Source organism: Cheilinus undulatus, linkage group 13 (genome assembly GCF_018320785.1).
Source record: "Cheilinus undulatus linkage group 13, ASM1832078v1, whole genome shotgun sequence".
NCBI lineage: Eukaryota > Metazoa > Chordata > Actinopteri > Labriformes > Labridae > Cheilinus > Cheilinus undulatus.
In genome coordinates this window covers 33964621-33978464 of record NC_054877.1, presented here as the reverse complement: position 1 = coordinate 33978464, position 13844 = coordinate 33964621, and the positions used below count along the sequence as shown (strand labels likewise).

Genomic DNA, 13844 nt, shown 5'->3' with positions numbered 1-13844 from the left:
CACTTTTGTAAGTCCCCGCTCTAATCAACATAATCAATAATTTCTCTAAAAAACTTTTTGTAGACAATCCGATAAATGGTTAAAGATTCCCCTTCAGCGATTATAAGTTTAAAAAAATGCTTCATGTGTCATATTTGATACAAAAATATATATCTGAAAAATTATGGAAACTTTTCTTTTTGGATTTTGTTAAAAGGTTAAAAAAACTTCTCAGTTCCAAAAAGAGAGAATTTTCTGGCTATTATTTGGGGTATCAGGCTTTAAAGGGTTAAGCCTGCATTGTAGTGTTTTTAACCAGTTGATTTCCACAATGTAAATAAAAAGAGGACAGTCTAGAACAAAGGCAGCGTTTTTTTTTTTTTTAATTGCAAAATAATGTAATGTGATTTAAATTTGACACTGAAAAAAGAGTAGGTCAAATCCATCTGGCGTGTCAGGTTATGCAATCATGTATTTTTGATCAAAATCAGCCAGTTAATTGGGGCATTCTTAGTATTTAGAATGAAATAAAGTATGTTTGAAGATATTGATCTTAGGACATATTGGATTAATTCAGAACCTTATAAATTCATAATTGCAGTTCTGGCATGAAGAATTTTTTTTTTCCAGTGCCTCTTTTCTCCATCTCCAGAAACTCCATAAAACAACTTGTTTTCTCAACATTATTTCTAACGCTCAAAGTAAAAGAGTGTTATTAACCTTGAGCCTGATCCATAAGCTTGCTCTGATTTCTAAAGCATGGCTATGATATGTTTTGCTTTGGTGTAAGCAAAGGAAAATCATGTATCTGTTTTGATTTGTTTCAGTTTTATGCAGACTTTTTGTTGCTGTTTTATTAAAAGCCGGCATAAATTCAAGTCAACATATCTGAACATCTGTACTTAAACGATGCATTTTATCGCTGACCGCTGAGGTGAGCCCTACAGATGGCTCTGTCTGTGTCTGACTGACTGACTGATCTTACTTTCAGAGTCCTACCATACAGAGCTGGGTTTGCTTGTACTGAAAGCCATCGGTAATAGCTACCTCCACTGTGGTAAATAGAGTCATACGTACAGAGTTGGGCTACAGGTGGGGTTTAGTTGGACTGACGGCCCTCTAATGGCTGCCTCCACTGGGCTAAATACCTCAGATCTTGCTTTGGCATTGTCTCCTTTTTACCAGAACTTGACACGTTTCTGTATGACAGAAAGATAAAAACACCCCTATAAGCTTTTCATGTTTGGAAAGATGTTTTCACTCTCCTGCTGATCTGCTTCGGCATGACTATGTGATAGTTAAGGCAGAAAGGGTTACTTGTGTGAGTGCTTGTATATAAGGCCTGCTAGGGTAGTGCTTTGCTCAAATAAGCCACAGCGGCACTTTTGTCAGAAATGGACAGCATTCCTTTATCAAAGCAAGCGCAGAGAGCAACATGGAAAGCTTTCCGCGACAGAAAACAATGTTTTTGCTCTTCTGCCGACCTGCTTCGGCACAAGTATGTAATAGTTACGTGGAAAGGGTTAGTTGTTGTGGGTGATTATATACAAGGCCTGCTAGTGCTTAGCTTGGGCTTAGCTGCAGCGGCGGTTTTGTCTGGACAACATGTCTTTATTAAAACATGCACAGAGAGCAACACTGAAAGCTTTCCATTACAGAAAAGATGTTTTTCGCTGTACTCCAAATCGCCTTTGGTATGAGTTTCCAACCATTACGATGGGCTACAGGGCCTGCTAGTGCGTTAACAGTTAGCTTGGATGTCGCTGTAGGAACGCCTGGACCCCTTTTCTTTTCAAAACCAGCCAGCTTGTCTTGGATGTTTTGCGTGTCTCCTGTAGTGATATGTCCCCTCCCCGTACAAAACAGCACAGAAAAGAGTCAGGATATGTACTCACCGTTCTGCCAACATCAGCGCTGTGGCTGGCTAGATGTGTCTATGTTTGGGCACGTGTTTCTGTCTAGCCAATCAGATGTGCTGAAAGAAAATCGGGGAAGGGGGTGATGTTGCTCAGGGCTCCGTGTAGTCTCCACTCAGGGCTCCTTCAGTCTCCACAGAGAGTGAGAGAAAGAGTAGAAAATGTAACCATATACGTTTAAGTAACCAGTAACAATAAATTCATATTAATAAGGATGGTGCCTGGTTGTAACATTATGTGAAATGTAGTCATTCTTTCAGTTTTATGGTTTATATACTGTCCCCATGCTCCATTTAGAGTTAGGGATTATTTAGGAAATATTTTGATAAAGAAGGGTTGTTTATTTAATTATTTTTTTTATTTCTATGGAAATAACAGAAGACTACTCACACTGTTTTATTTTTTTATCTAAAAACAAAATCACAGCATTCAACATATTAAAAGTCGTAGAACTGGTGCCTGATTGTCTAAAAAAATGTGTTTTTAAATCAAGCATTATGTAAAATTTTTGCTATTCTGACAATAAAAGGATTTAGTCCAACAGTTTTTGGAAAAAATAACATAAAGTTTTATCAGTCACGGCTCAAAAAAAGCGTATTTTTTTGTGTCAAAGCTGAAGTGGTATCAAATTAAAAGCCATTTGGGAGCCAACAAAAAGTCATTCTGCCAGAACACACAATTCAGTCAGGCATTTCCACAGGCATCCCAGACAGATGCAGTCAGCCAAATAGGTTTTAACCTAGTCTTGCTTAAGAGTTCAGTGCACATGTGAAAGACTCTAAAGTTTCAGTCCAGCTTAGAGTTTTGCTGAGCTTCTGTGACTTTGATTTCTAGAGTGCATGTTGGACCTGTTGTCTTTATCTCCTCATTGCAGATGCTTTTGCAGCTGTGTTCTACATTTTACCTTCTTATTTTCAGCCTTTCCTCACTCTGCAAATCCATACTGAAAAGCCAAACTCCTCACACAAACAAAGAAATGCTCAGGAAAAAGCTTTTATTATTATTTTCAGGCGTTGTTACCTGTAGGCTATCTGCACCGCACAGACATCCCAACTACAGCAGCAAGCTCAGGAAAGAAACCTCCTGGTTCCTCCGCCCTGAACAAAAGCACTGAAGCAATGTGTACACCTCCACCTTTATTCCCACTGGAATACCTTCTCTGTATTGTGCTTCAAAAAGCAACTTGTAAAAGCTGATAGCAATAAAGAAAAAAAAGGAGCTAGGATGAAAATGCCGGTAATGTATGTATAACTTTCATAACAAAACCCGCATGCAGTAATGAAAGCTTCAAAGTCAAGGCCCTCTGTTGTTCCCAATAGCCTTTTGTGCCTCAGTCATCGCTCAATAAGCAACAGAGTCAACAAATGTGAGATATAAACAGAGGTGCTCGCCAGCTAGGAGCGCGACATAAAAATCAAAGGACAAGCAGCAGGAGGAGAGGAGTGCAGCAGAAATGTTTTATTGTTCCCAAATGGCAATTTTTTATTGTTGTGGGGAGTTTAAAACCCATACAGAGCTTACTGAGGGGAAAGCAGTTGCTAGGCGAAATCAAATCAATGAGCCAATGTTTTCATCCTCCACTTATTGTTTCTCCCATCAATCAAGCCAGTTTTGAAGGAGCAACTTTGAGAATCCTTGAGAAAACTGTTTTTCATAGTTTTGTAAAGATGCTGAAGAGAAGATTGGAGTGTGAGGCAGTATGAGCCAAGACACTTTCTCAAGTAGGACATAATAACCACAGAAACTAAAGATTTTTCTTTCACCGCACTAACAAAGGCCAAACAGAGTGAGCATAATACAAATGACTCAGAGGCAAATGCTGACACTTTGTTAAAGCACCACATGAAAATTTTTTAATCTGTATTTGCAACTTAGTCTGGGTCTGAATATTGCACTGTAAATGTATTACTAATGCCACTTATTCTCTCTGCTAGCATGACTAGGTGGATGACAAGGACACTTTAATGCATTCATTAAAATATTCAATTAACCTTTTTGACGTTAAACTTAAGTAATAAATGTGTTTTAAATCACATTCTTCCATTATTACTAAACTGCAGTAGACTTTATCGCAGTACCCTGGACTTATTTTGACAGGGTACTGCTGTCTTAACTGCTATTTTGCATTTAGCAGAATTGACAATGATCAAACTGCCTTTTTTTCTCCTGCTTCTTTTTTAATGTCAGATATATATTTTTATTCAACGTTTTCATTATTAATTAGAATAAAGATGTTCGCAGGAAACTCTGGGTGTTAAAGTACAACATGACAAAAACTCTTACTTTCCCAGGCATTTGAGAACATTTTTTGACATTTTACTCAATGTGATCATAGATTGGTAGACAGTTAGCTAGATACTAAGTTAGTATGTATAGTTAGCTATAGGAGGTAGTTTACCAAATAGAAAAATAGTTGTTTGCTACAAAGAAGGATGGTAGTTAGCTCAATAAAAATATAGCTAAATGTAAACAAAGTGGGATTGCTAAGTATAAAAATAGTTTGTAAGATAGAAAGAAATTTCACTAAATAGGAAGATAACTAGATAGATAGCTAAATATAAAAACTGTCAGGTAAATATAAATATAGTTTGTTAGCTAAATGGAAAGAAGGCTTGCTAAATATAAAGTTAGCTAGCAAAATATTAAGCTACTTAGCTAGTTAGAAATAATTTAGCTAACTACAAATAAAGTTACATGCTAGATAGAAAGAAAGTTAGCTAAATATGATACTTAGCTAAATAGAAAGATAGTATGCCAAATTTTAGGATACTTAGCTAACTAGAAATATAGTCAGTGAGCGTAATAAAAAGATAGTCAGCTCGATAGAAAGATTGTTGGCTAAATCGAGAGGTAGTTTAAATATATTACTATTTAGTTTAGTTTCCCGATAAACTGTAGTTTGTTAGCTAAATAGAAATATTGTTAGTTTAGCTAAATATAAAAAGAGGTCAATACAAACATAGTTAAACTATATTACAATGAGCAAACAAACTGTAGCTTGACAGCTTAATATAGATGTAGTTAGCTAAGAATAAAGATAGTTGGTGAGCTAAACATAAAGATAGTTTGTAAGCTACATACAGAGAAGGTTAGCTAAATATAAAGATTGTTAGATAGCTAAATGCAAAGACAGTTAGCTATATAGAAAGGTAGTTAGCTTAACATAAAGAAAAGTAGTAAGCTTAATAGAAAGAGAGAGAGCTAAATGGAAGGAGACTTAACTAAATGTAAGGGTACTTTGCTAAATATAGTTAGCTAAATAGAAAGGTTCATCAAGAAAGATACTTAGCTAAATAGAGAGATTGTCAGTTAGCTAAAGAGAAAGATGGCAAAATAGAAAGATTGTTAGATAACTAGATAGAAAGGCAGTTAGCTAAATAGATAATTAGCTTACTAGTTAGTTTTTTTTACTTAAGGCTAGTTTGTAAGTAAGTTATTAGTTAGTTAGTTACTCAGTTAAAGGATAGCTAGTTAGCTAAATAGGAAGAAAGCCAGTTAGTTAGTCAGTGAGTTAGTTAATTGGTTTGTTAGTTAGTTAACCAGAAAGATTGTTGTTGTTTTTTTTAGGTAAATAGAAAGTTAGCAACCTAGTGAGCTAGTTAGAAAGATAGACAACAGTACAGTTATTTAGAAATTTTGAATTTTTTTGTCCAGATAAAAATTAGGAAAACTATCTAGATACTTGTAATTTTAATAGAAAGACTGATAGCTATGTAATGTTTTTATCTATACAGATAGTTGGCTTGCTTGCAATGTAGGATAGATAGATAGATAGATAGATAGATAGATAGATAGATTTTATTATCTACATACTCTGTATAAGGAAATATATTATGATAGAGACCTTTGACCTTTCTGTCCCTCAGGTGATGACAGCAGTTGAGCAAGACTATCGGCTGCCCCCGCCCATGGACTGTCCCATGGTGCTGCATCAGCTGATGCTCGAGTGCTGGATGAAGGAGAGGAACCTGAGGCCAAAGTTCTCCCGCATCGTCAGCACCCTGGACAAGCTGCTCCGCAACGCTGCCAGCCTAAAAGTGGTGACCAGTTCCTACTCAGGGTGAGTATGTCTGCAGGCATACAGGAAACTGCATCCACTGTTGTCAAACTAAAGAACTCCAGTTTTTGTGCCACAGTTTCTTCTTACACTGAAGTTAATGGAGTTTCAGGGTAGATAGAAACTGTTACTTTTTTGTTATCTCAGTTCCTTTTAAGAAGAGAAAGGCACTTCTCTCTTGCCAGCTTGGCAACTTTGCTGTGAGATTTAGTAACTTTTCAGACAAACTTGCTGAATTTACTTTTTAAATAGCTGCAGCAAAAACTCATAAAACTCTGGGTTTAAAGGCTATGTAAAGAGGGACAATTGTGGAAAAAAACTCCGCTCACAACAGCAAACAGAGCTTAGAGTCAAAGCAAAATCTCAGTAGAAATATTTTAATATTTCATAACAAATTTACAGAAACTTTCATCATGAGCTGGCTGTGTTTTTGTTGAAGTTTTGGCTGCTACTGTAGCTGACCTTTGTTGAAAGTATATATGCATTATTCTGCTACTGGGCTCTCCATATAAGCACCAAGTGCTTTTGAGGTTTTTTTCCACTAACAGCAGGATAGTTTTAACACAAAGAGGGATGATGCAATTCACTCCTTTCACATTGTATGAGATGGTCCTCTGTATTGCATACGACGGCAGTGAAGTGAGGGATGAAGACCCCTCATGGTGCAGAGTTGAGTGGTGTTGAATGTCTCCATGCTTGTTGAGTTTGGTTTGTTTCATGCTATCTGATGGAGTTTAGAGATTTTTTCTTTGAGCTAAAGTGTTTTTTGTTTTTGGGTTTTTTTTGTTTTGTTTTGTTTTTTTTTTTTTTGGTTTACCAGACAGACATCTGCCTGTTTTTTTTTTCACTTAGAAGTGAAGTAGCTGACTTATTCATAGGTAGCTGTCCTCAAGCTGACGATTGTTTTTTAACTTTGTTTGTGCGCAGAGACTCTGAGTGTTGCAGCCACTTTTACTGACGTGTTTGTTCTGAGTTTTGTTCGCCTGGCATCAAGTCAACAGTGTGATTAGTGCCGGCTTTAGATGCAGGATCCTCAGCTCTGTAGTGATGTATAATGAATCAAGCACACATCTTCAACTCTGTGCGATGGCTTCCTGTTTCACAAAAGGATGAATTCATACATACAGTATCCAGGTCTGGTGCCAGCTCCTTGGCTCACAGTTCCACTCTAACACGGAGCCCCAAGGGCGACTCCTATGCCAGGATTCGGGCTCACTGAAGCTAATTGTGTGTGGAAATGTAATGGCTGACCTCGGTTTAATTCCCTCTATACTTGGCTGGATGCTGGAATGTAGGTGATAGGACAGACAGCAGCCAGAGCTGCTGATGTGGAAAAGCAGGAGGTGATGAAGTGTGAGTAATAAGGGAGATTGAGGAGAAGCTAAAAGAGAGGAATGTGTTTAATTAGGTTGCTAATGAGCTTTTTAATGCATCAGGGAAGGGTGCGCCCAATGCTGGGATGGGCCAATAGGAAGGGAATATTTGTGTGTATACGGTGTATTCATTTTTTGCTACATGTCACCGTTTGCAGATGACATGCCGATGATTAATTTTCGGCTTCGTCTGTATGCAACAGCAGAGTGATAGACAGAGCGGGCAAAGGAGAGGGAACATATCTTGTTGTCAGAGCATGATTAAGGGAGCGCCCCCGTGTTTGTGTGTGCATCTCCAGCTCACCTGCCATTGGCTGCTGGCTGATGTCGGGGCAGATAACAAAAGGAGGGAGAGGATATTAGATGCAGTACTATCTGTAGAGTATCTTCAGCCACCAGGGCCTTAAAAACAAGGACACTGGCCGAGGAACAAAGGACACTCCAGGCTGCGACGTCTTTTCCAAGATAGCTGAGAAATATGTTGAACTTTTATTAAAACTGGAGATGTGATGAATAGATTTGGCTCGGCATTTGAGTTGGACTTTATTTATCGCAGATGAAGGTCTAGATCAGCAGATTTAAAGCCCTCTGTGTTTTATTGTATATATCCACGAGGTCTAAGGTGCAAATACTCTGCAGAATTTAGCGACACTGACACTAAGATGGATTAGACCTTTATCCACCTTCAATGAGAGCACTTAGCAAAGTAATAATGAGCTGTATCTTTTGTTTAAAGTGCCTGTGAACCTGCTGCTGACCTGTGCGGGTGCTTTGTGTTGGCAGGGACCTGCTGCGGCTCGGGGGGACGCTGCCAGGACACAACAGGAAGAGTCCAGACAGCAGTCAGGAAATCGTTCGGCAACAGATGAGTCAAACTCTCCCCATCCGAGTGTGAGCCGAGGATACGGAGCGGATAAAAACTACCTGAAAAACTCTGATGCCAAGAGCCCGATGTAACATAGAAAGAAGATTAAAGAAGGAAGACGGAGAACGAGGACGACTTTGGAGATTTCTCTTCCAACTGGGGGTTTCATGTGCATTTAAAGAGACTTTCTATCGAAGTGTGTGTGTTCATTACTTGACACTTGTGGATTTGTGACTATTGACATAAACCAAACTTCCTATTGCCCCTTCTCAGGTTGTGTTTGCATGTCTGCATGTGTTTTCTGCTGGTTGGGAGTAAGTCTTTCCTTTTCTCTGCCCTCAGATTGAGGACTCAGTGCCAAGATGAAGCAAGCATTTGCTTGAAATGAACTTTAAAGACAACCTTCCTGTACACCTTGGATCTTTTTCTTTTCTTTAAACCCAACCAACTCTGTTCTTTTATTTTGTTGATTTTAAGGAACAAGGAAAACACACCTTTCATCTGCTTCCTCTTCAACTCTGTCTTCCACACATACTGGGAGACAAACTTGTTACAAATGTGTACAAAGCATCCGAGTCTTCACACCGTCTCTGGGTCGGAGCAGAGATGGAACTGACACTGTGCGGGACACGTCATGTGCATGCCAAAGTGGAAACTTCTTCATGAGAAAAGTACAAATAAGTTCCACATTCGCTGTTTGCTTTGGTGGCATTTTGCTGAACGGACTTGAACGTCCAGGTTTTTCTTAACCTTGTTTGATTCATATACGCATTGTTTTTGAATGCTAAGTTATTATCTTATTATTGCAAAGAGGTGGTTTTTTGTGCGTTTTTTTTACAAGCACTGGGGCTTAACTTTTTTATTACACTGCTTGTTTTTTCACACATTAAAAACAGACAGACATGAATGAGCAAATTAATGGGAAAATGTTCTGCAAGACGGTAATTACCTATGGAGACTTTGTGGAGATTGCTGTTTTTAAAAAGAAAAGGCGCTGTGGTAGTGCTGTGGTGTAAATGTGTCGCAGATCAGTGGGATTAAAAAGGTCACTATCCACATAACAAGTCTGAATCCTTAATATTGACCTGACCTACAAACATTTATGTAAAGCAAATTCACCCATTGGTTCATTTCTCCTGACGTGTTTTCTTCAGCTGTCAGAGCAGTTCCTATCTATAACAACTGCCTGTAAATAATATTTCTATTAGAGCAGTCGGCTCAGCATTCACAGCAATCGGACCTGACTGTGGCCTCTCTATGACCCTCATTTATATGCTTGTTTGTTTAATGTGGAGGAGCAAACAAATGGAGAAATTCCAGTTTAATGATCATCACATATCTGAAACTATATGTCACAATGAAAGAAGAAAATGTGTGTCTGTTAGGGCAGACTTTTCCTGTGCAATTAAAGGTGTATTAGGTTGTAAAAAGAAAAAATAATGCTGGAAAACTAGAACAAAAATAAGCATTTCTCTTTCAGTATTTTTACGATAATCATATGCAAATAAATTATTAAACAGATCTCTGGTATTCTCTTTGATTTCTCAGCGGGTTCACCAAGGCTCGAGTTTCAGGTTTACCCGGGCGTTGGGATAAAAAGAGGGAATAGCGAGATGGTTTCGCCTCCTAAGTCTGAAAATCTCAGCAGCTCCGGATTGAATTCATTAAGATTTAAGGTTAATCAAAGGATGGTCAACACAGCTCACCAATTAGCGAGACCACAGGACTATTCTGGGGATTTCAGTCTACGCTGGAGAAGCTTCAAGGAGGCAAAGATAATCTGGCTTCACACCAAGAGTCAGTGTTGTTTTGGCTTTAATCTGCCAGCCAGGACACAAACTGGGTCTCTCTCCCTAACTGGAGCACATGAGTGAAGCTGTCACCTTCTGTTTTTATTGACACAGCGGATGCTCTTCTATTGGGGGCCTTGGGGGGTTCCCGTTTTTGGACTCTCTGCTCCCACTGTGGCTGTATGATCAGCAACCGAAGGGAGCGCTGGTCCCGTCGTGTTCTCTGCATGTTCCTTAATCATCTCTGCTGCTCTCACAGGATGCACATACACCAGGTCATGAAGGCCTTCAGAAGCAGAACGAAATGTGTTTATACACAAACGATGCGACGCTGAGAGCTATTCCCCTCGGTGACTCTGGAAGCTCGACATTTATCATCTGTGTCAAAGCTTCGTGGCTAGATCGCAGATAAATGCTCTGTGGTGGTGTCGCCACTCATAGAGAAAGATGTGTAGACGCGCTTGACCTTGGAGATGAATAATATGCACACAAGGCTTCTTAGGAGGAAGTCTTCCAGTGAAAAGCTGTATTTTTTTTACATCTATCTTGTTGGAGTTCCAGCTTTTTTAATGAGCTCTACAACACAGGAGGAGCCTTTTTAAAAATGTGTTTGCTTGGTATTTTCCTGAGATCTGACACAATGTCAAAAGTGCGATTTTGCATCCTGTTTACCGTTAAACATTTGATGCTTTTCCAGCTTTTGCAGGACACTCTGGCTCTGGCTCACAGCACATCTCAGCAGAGCCGGGTGACATATTTTTCTCCCCCGCTGCAAACTCAAAGATGATGCAAAATGGCAGCAAACCTAAAGGAAAATATCTCATTATCGTATTACAGACCATTAAGTGATGAGGAATCTGCAGCGACAGTTCCTCACAGAGATTTTAATGAGCGTGCCTGGTGGAGGGAAAGCTGAGGATGTGATGGCAGGATGACAGAGCAGGTTTTATTTCATGGCTGCTGGTTGCTCGTCACTGACCGGACAGTGTGCAGTTCATCGTCAAATCCGTGCATCATCGGCCCAGTGATCCCCACGATTACTGCAAGATTAACAGCAGCTTGACTGTTAAACCGGATGGACATGATCACACATTAACTCCAGGACACACAGGAAAAAGATGACACATAAACTCACTGCAAACACACGATCACATAGATAGCCATGCACTCTTCTTCACCCCTCACTCATACACAGTTCTGCTAGACTGGTAGGGATTTCTCAGATTTAGCTGCCTCTCCTTGTGTACCCCTTCTGAATGCACCAGTGTGTTCTCCTCCAAAGCTCAAAGCCCTCATTTGCCATCCTGTCCAAAGCAAGTTTAATGCCTCCAATTACAGGGGGTCTGCAAGCAGGCAGATTTGGAGCGAGGAGGCTTGGCAGGAGAGTTTGCTACGCATCAGGGCCTTTTAACAGAGTAGTGATTTGCTGCTGCTGCTGCCTCTGCTGCTGAAGCTGCCTGCGCCGGCTCATCAATGGAAAACTACCCTCTTTATGGTGAAGCGGCACGCTGCACTAAGCCCAAACTGTGAGGAGAGACACACATACACACACAAAAATATCAGGGCTTTTTAACAACGACGTGCCCTCAATGTGGAGGAATTTCTGCATCTCTGCACCGCAAGCACAAATGGAAATCAAAGTCTTTTCAGCAGTGATTTTTATGTAAAATGGGCTGTATTTTAATTGAATCTTCTGAGATACAGTACAGCGTCATGGTGCAGTGCATACAGAGATCACAGTCAGAAAAATGATTCACCTGAGATTCATTGATTCACTTAATATACAAGGTATTGACATACACTATGTGGACAAAAGTATTCGGCCACCTGACTATTACACCAACAGGGATTGTAATTACAGTGCATTCAAACACGTATTTGAATATGGAGTTTGCAGCTTTTACAGCCTCCACTCTTCTTGGAAGGCTTTGGAGTGTTTGTTTGTGCCCATTCATGTTGGACGAGAAGGCCTGGCTTGCAATCTTTATTCCAGTTCATTCCAAAAGTGCTCGTGGGGTTGAGATCAGGGTTCTGTGTGGGCCAAGCCATGTCTTTATAGACCTTGATTTGTGGGGTACAGCCATGTTGGATTAGAAAAGGGCCCTTCTCAAACTGTTTCCACAAGGTTGGAAGCATAGCGTTGTCCAAAATATCTAAGTTTGCTGAAACATGAAGGTTGCCCTTCACTGGAAATAAAGGGCTGAGTCCAAATCCTAAAAAACAGCCACATACCATTATCCCTCCTCCACCAGACTTCACAGTTAGCCCAATGTAGTCAGTCTGCCAAACCAGGACTCGCCCATCTCACTGCCAAACAGGGGAGCATGATTCGTCACTCCACAGAACATGTTTCAACTGCTCCACAGTCCAGTGTCGTAAGATGCTTGGCATTCAACTTGTGATGTGGGGCTTGCAGCTGATCGGCCATGGTAACCCATTCTAAGGAGTCGCTTTTGTACTCACATCGATGCCAGTGGAGGTTCAGAATGCTCCAGCTATGGCAGTGGTTCTCAACTGGTGGGTAGGAACCCATAAGTGGGTCACAAAGCTGCTGTCATTGGGTCATGAACTGGGAAAAGCAAATTGCAGCAAAGTAGCAAAGATGTACAGAACTTCTAGGTCAACATGTTTCCATTTGTTATTTCACTCTGTTTTACTGGAAAAGTAATCAATTCTGGTTGTTTTCTTGAGATTTGGACTTAGTTATCTAGTTATTTTAGAGAGAAATGTTATCATAAAAAGATTTTTATATGAGGATGTCTTCATTTTTTAAAATATTTAAAAACACAACCAAAATCTACATTATCATTGTACATCATGCAGTTAACTATTATTCATGTTATGAAATGTTTACTTAAAGGCCCAACTAGGGACAAGAGTTGGAAATTAGCAATTGCTTTAAACTCTCTGTGCAGCACATCAGATTCATGCTCTGTTATAAAACTATGTTGTGCTGCATCGTCCTGATCAAATAAGATAAATTCAATTCAAAACTGAATGAAATGACATGTTTGCATGCATGTCCTCCCCAAGTTTTGCCCAGTATTTTTGTTCGGGTAAATGTTTTGCTTTATCAAGAATCCAAACTATAACATTTCTAATCAAATTAATTTTAATGGTTAAAAAAGGTTGGAAATTTGGGTCAAGATTTCAGGTTATGGAGGTGTTGGTGGGTCCCATGGCTAGACCAGCTGAGAACCACTGAGCTATGAAATAGCAAAGTGTTAGCAACTTAAACACGCCATGCGCCTTAGCAGTCGTTGACCAAGTTCTGCTATTTGACGTGGTCTTCTGCTTTGTGGCTGAGTTGCTGTTATTCCTAAACGCTTCCATTTTCTAATAATATCACTCACACTTGACTGGAATATCCATGAAATGTCATGAATCGCCTAATTGCAAAGGTTGCATCCATCACAGTACCACACTCAAAGTCACTGAGCTCTTGAGAACAACCCATTTATATCAAAACATTTGGAAAAGGAGACTGCATGGCTAGGTGCTTAATTTCATACACCTGTGGAAATGGGTCCTACACCTGAATTAGATAATAAACAAGTGTGACCAAATACTTTTGACCATATAATGTATGATTGAGCAGGGAATGGTTCTGATCCGTGGGAGGCAGTGAGGTAAGTCCAACCACATGCCAGCTTTTGTGTCATAGTTAAACACTGTGCAAATCATGTTCAAGAAATACTTCAGCTGCATTTCAGTGGCATGATAAAGGTTAACCTTGGTCTCAACCTGTACAGCTAACACCTGCTCTACTATCCAAGCAGCACTCTCCAGTGTTGAGCAATGAAGCCAGTGCTTAAGAGCAATAACTTTTCTTTAAAAAAACGCAGTTCCTTGGGTGTCAACTTG

General features: G+C 39.7%; 1 protein-coding gene across 1 annotated transcript in view; it reads left to right on the top strand.

Annotated features, from left to right (window-relative positions):
- ephb3a (eph receptor B3a) overlaps positions 1-9705 on the top strand; it is a 61005-nt gene extending 51300 nt beyond the window's left edge. The window contains exons 14-15 of the mRNA XM_041802790.1: positions 5762-5955; positions 8109-9705. Of these exons, the coding sequence (XP_041658724.1) occupies positions 5762-5955; positions 8109-8220 (306 nt within the window). The 3' untranslated portion in view covers positions 8221-9705. The remainder of the gene's footprint in view (positions 1-5761; positions 5956-8108) is intronic.
- The last annotated feature ends 4139 nt before the right edge of the window (positions 9706-13844 follow it).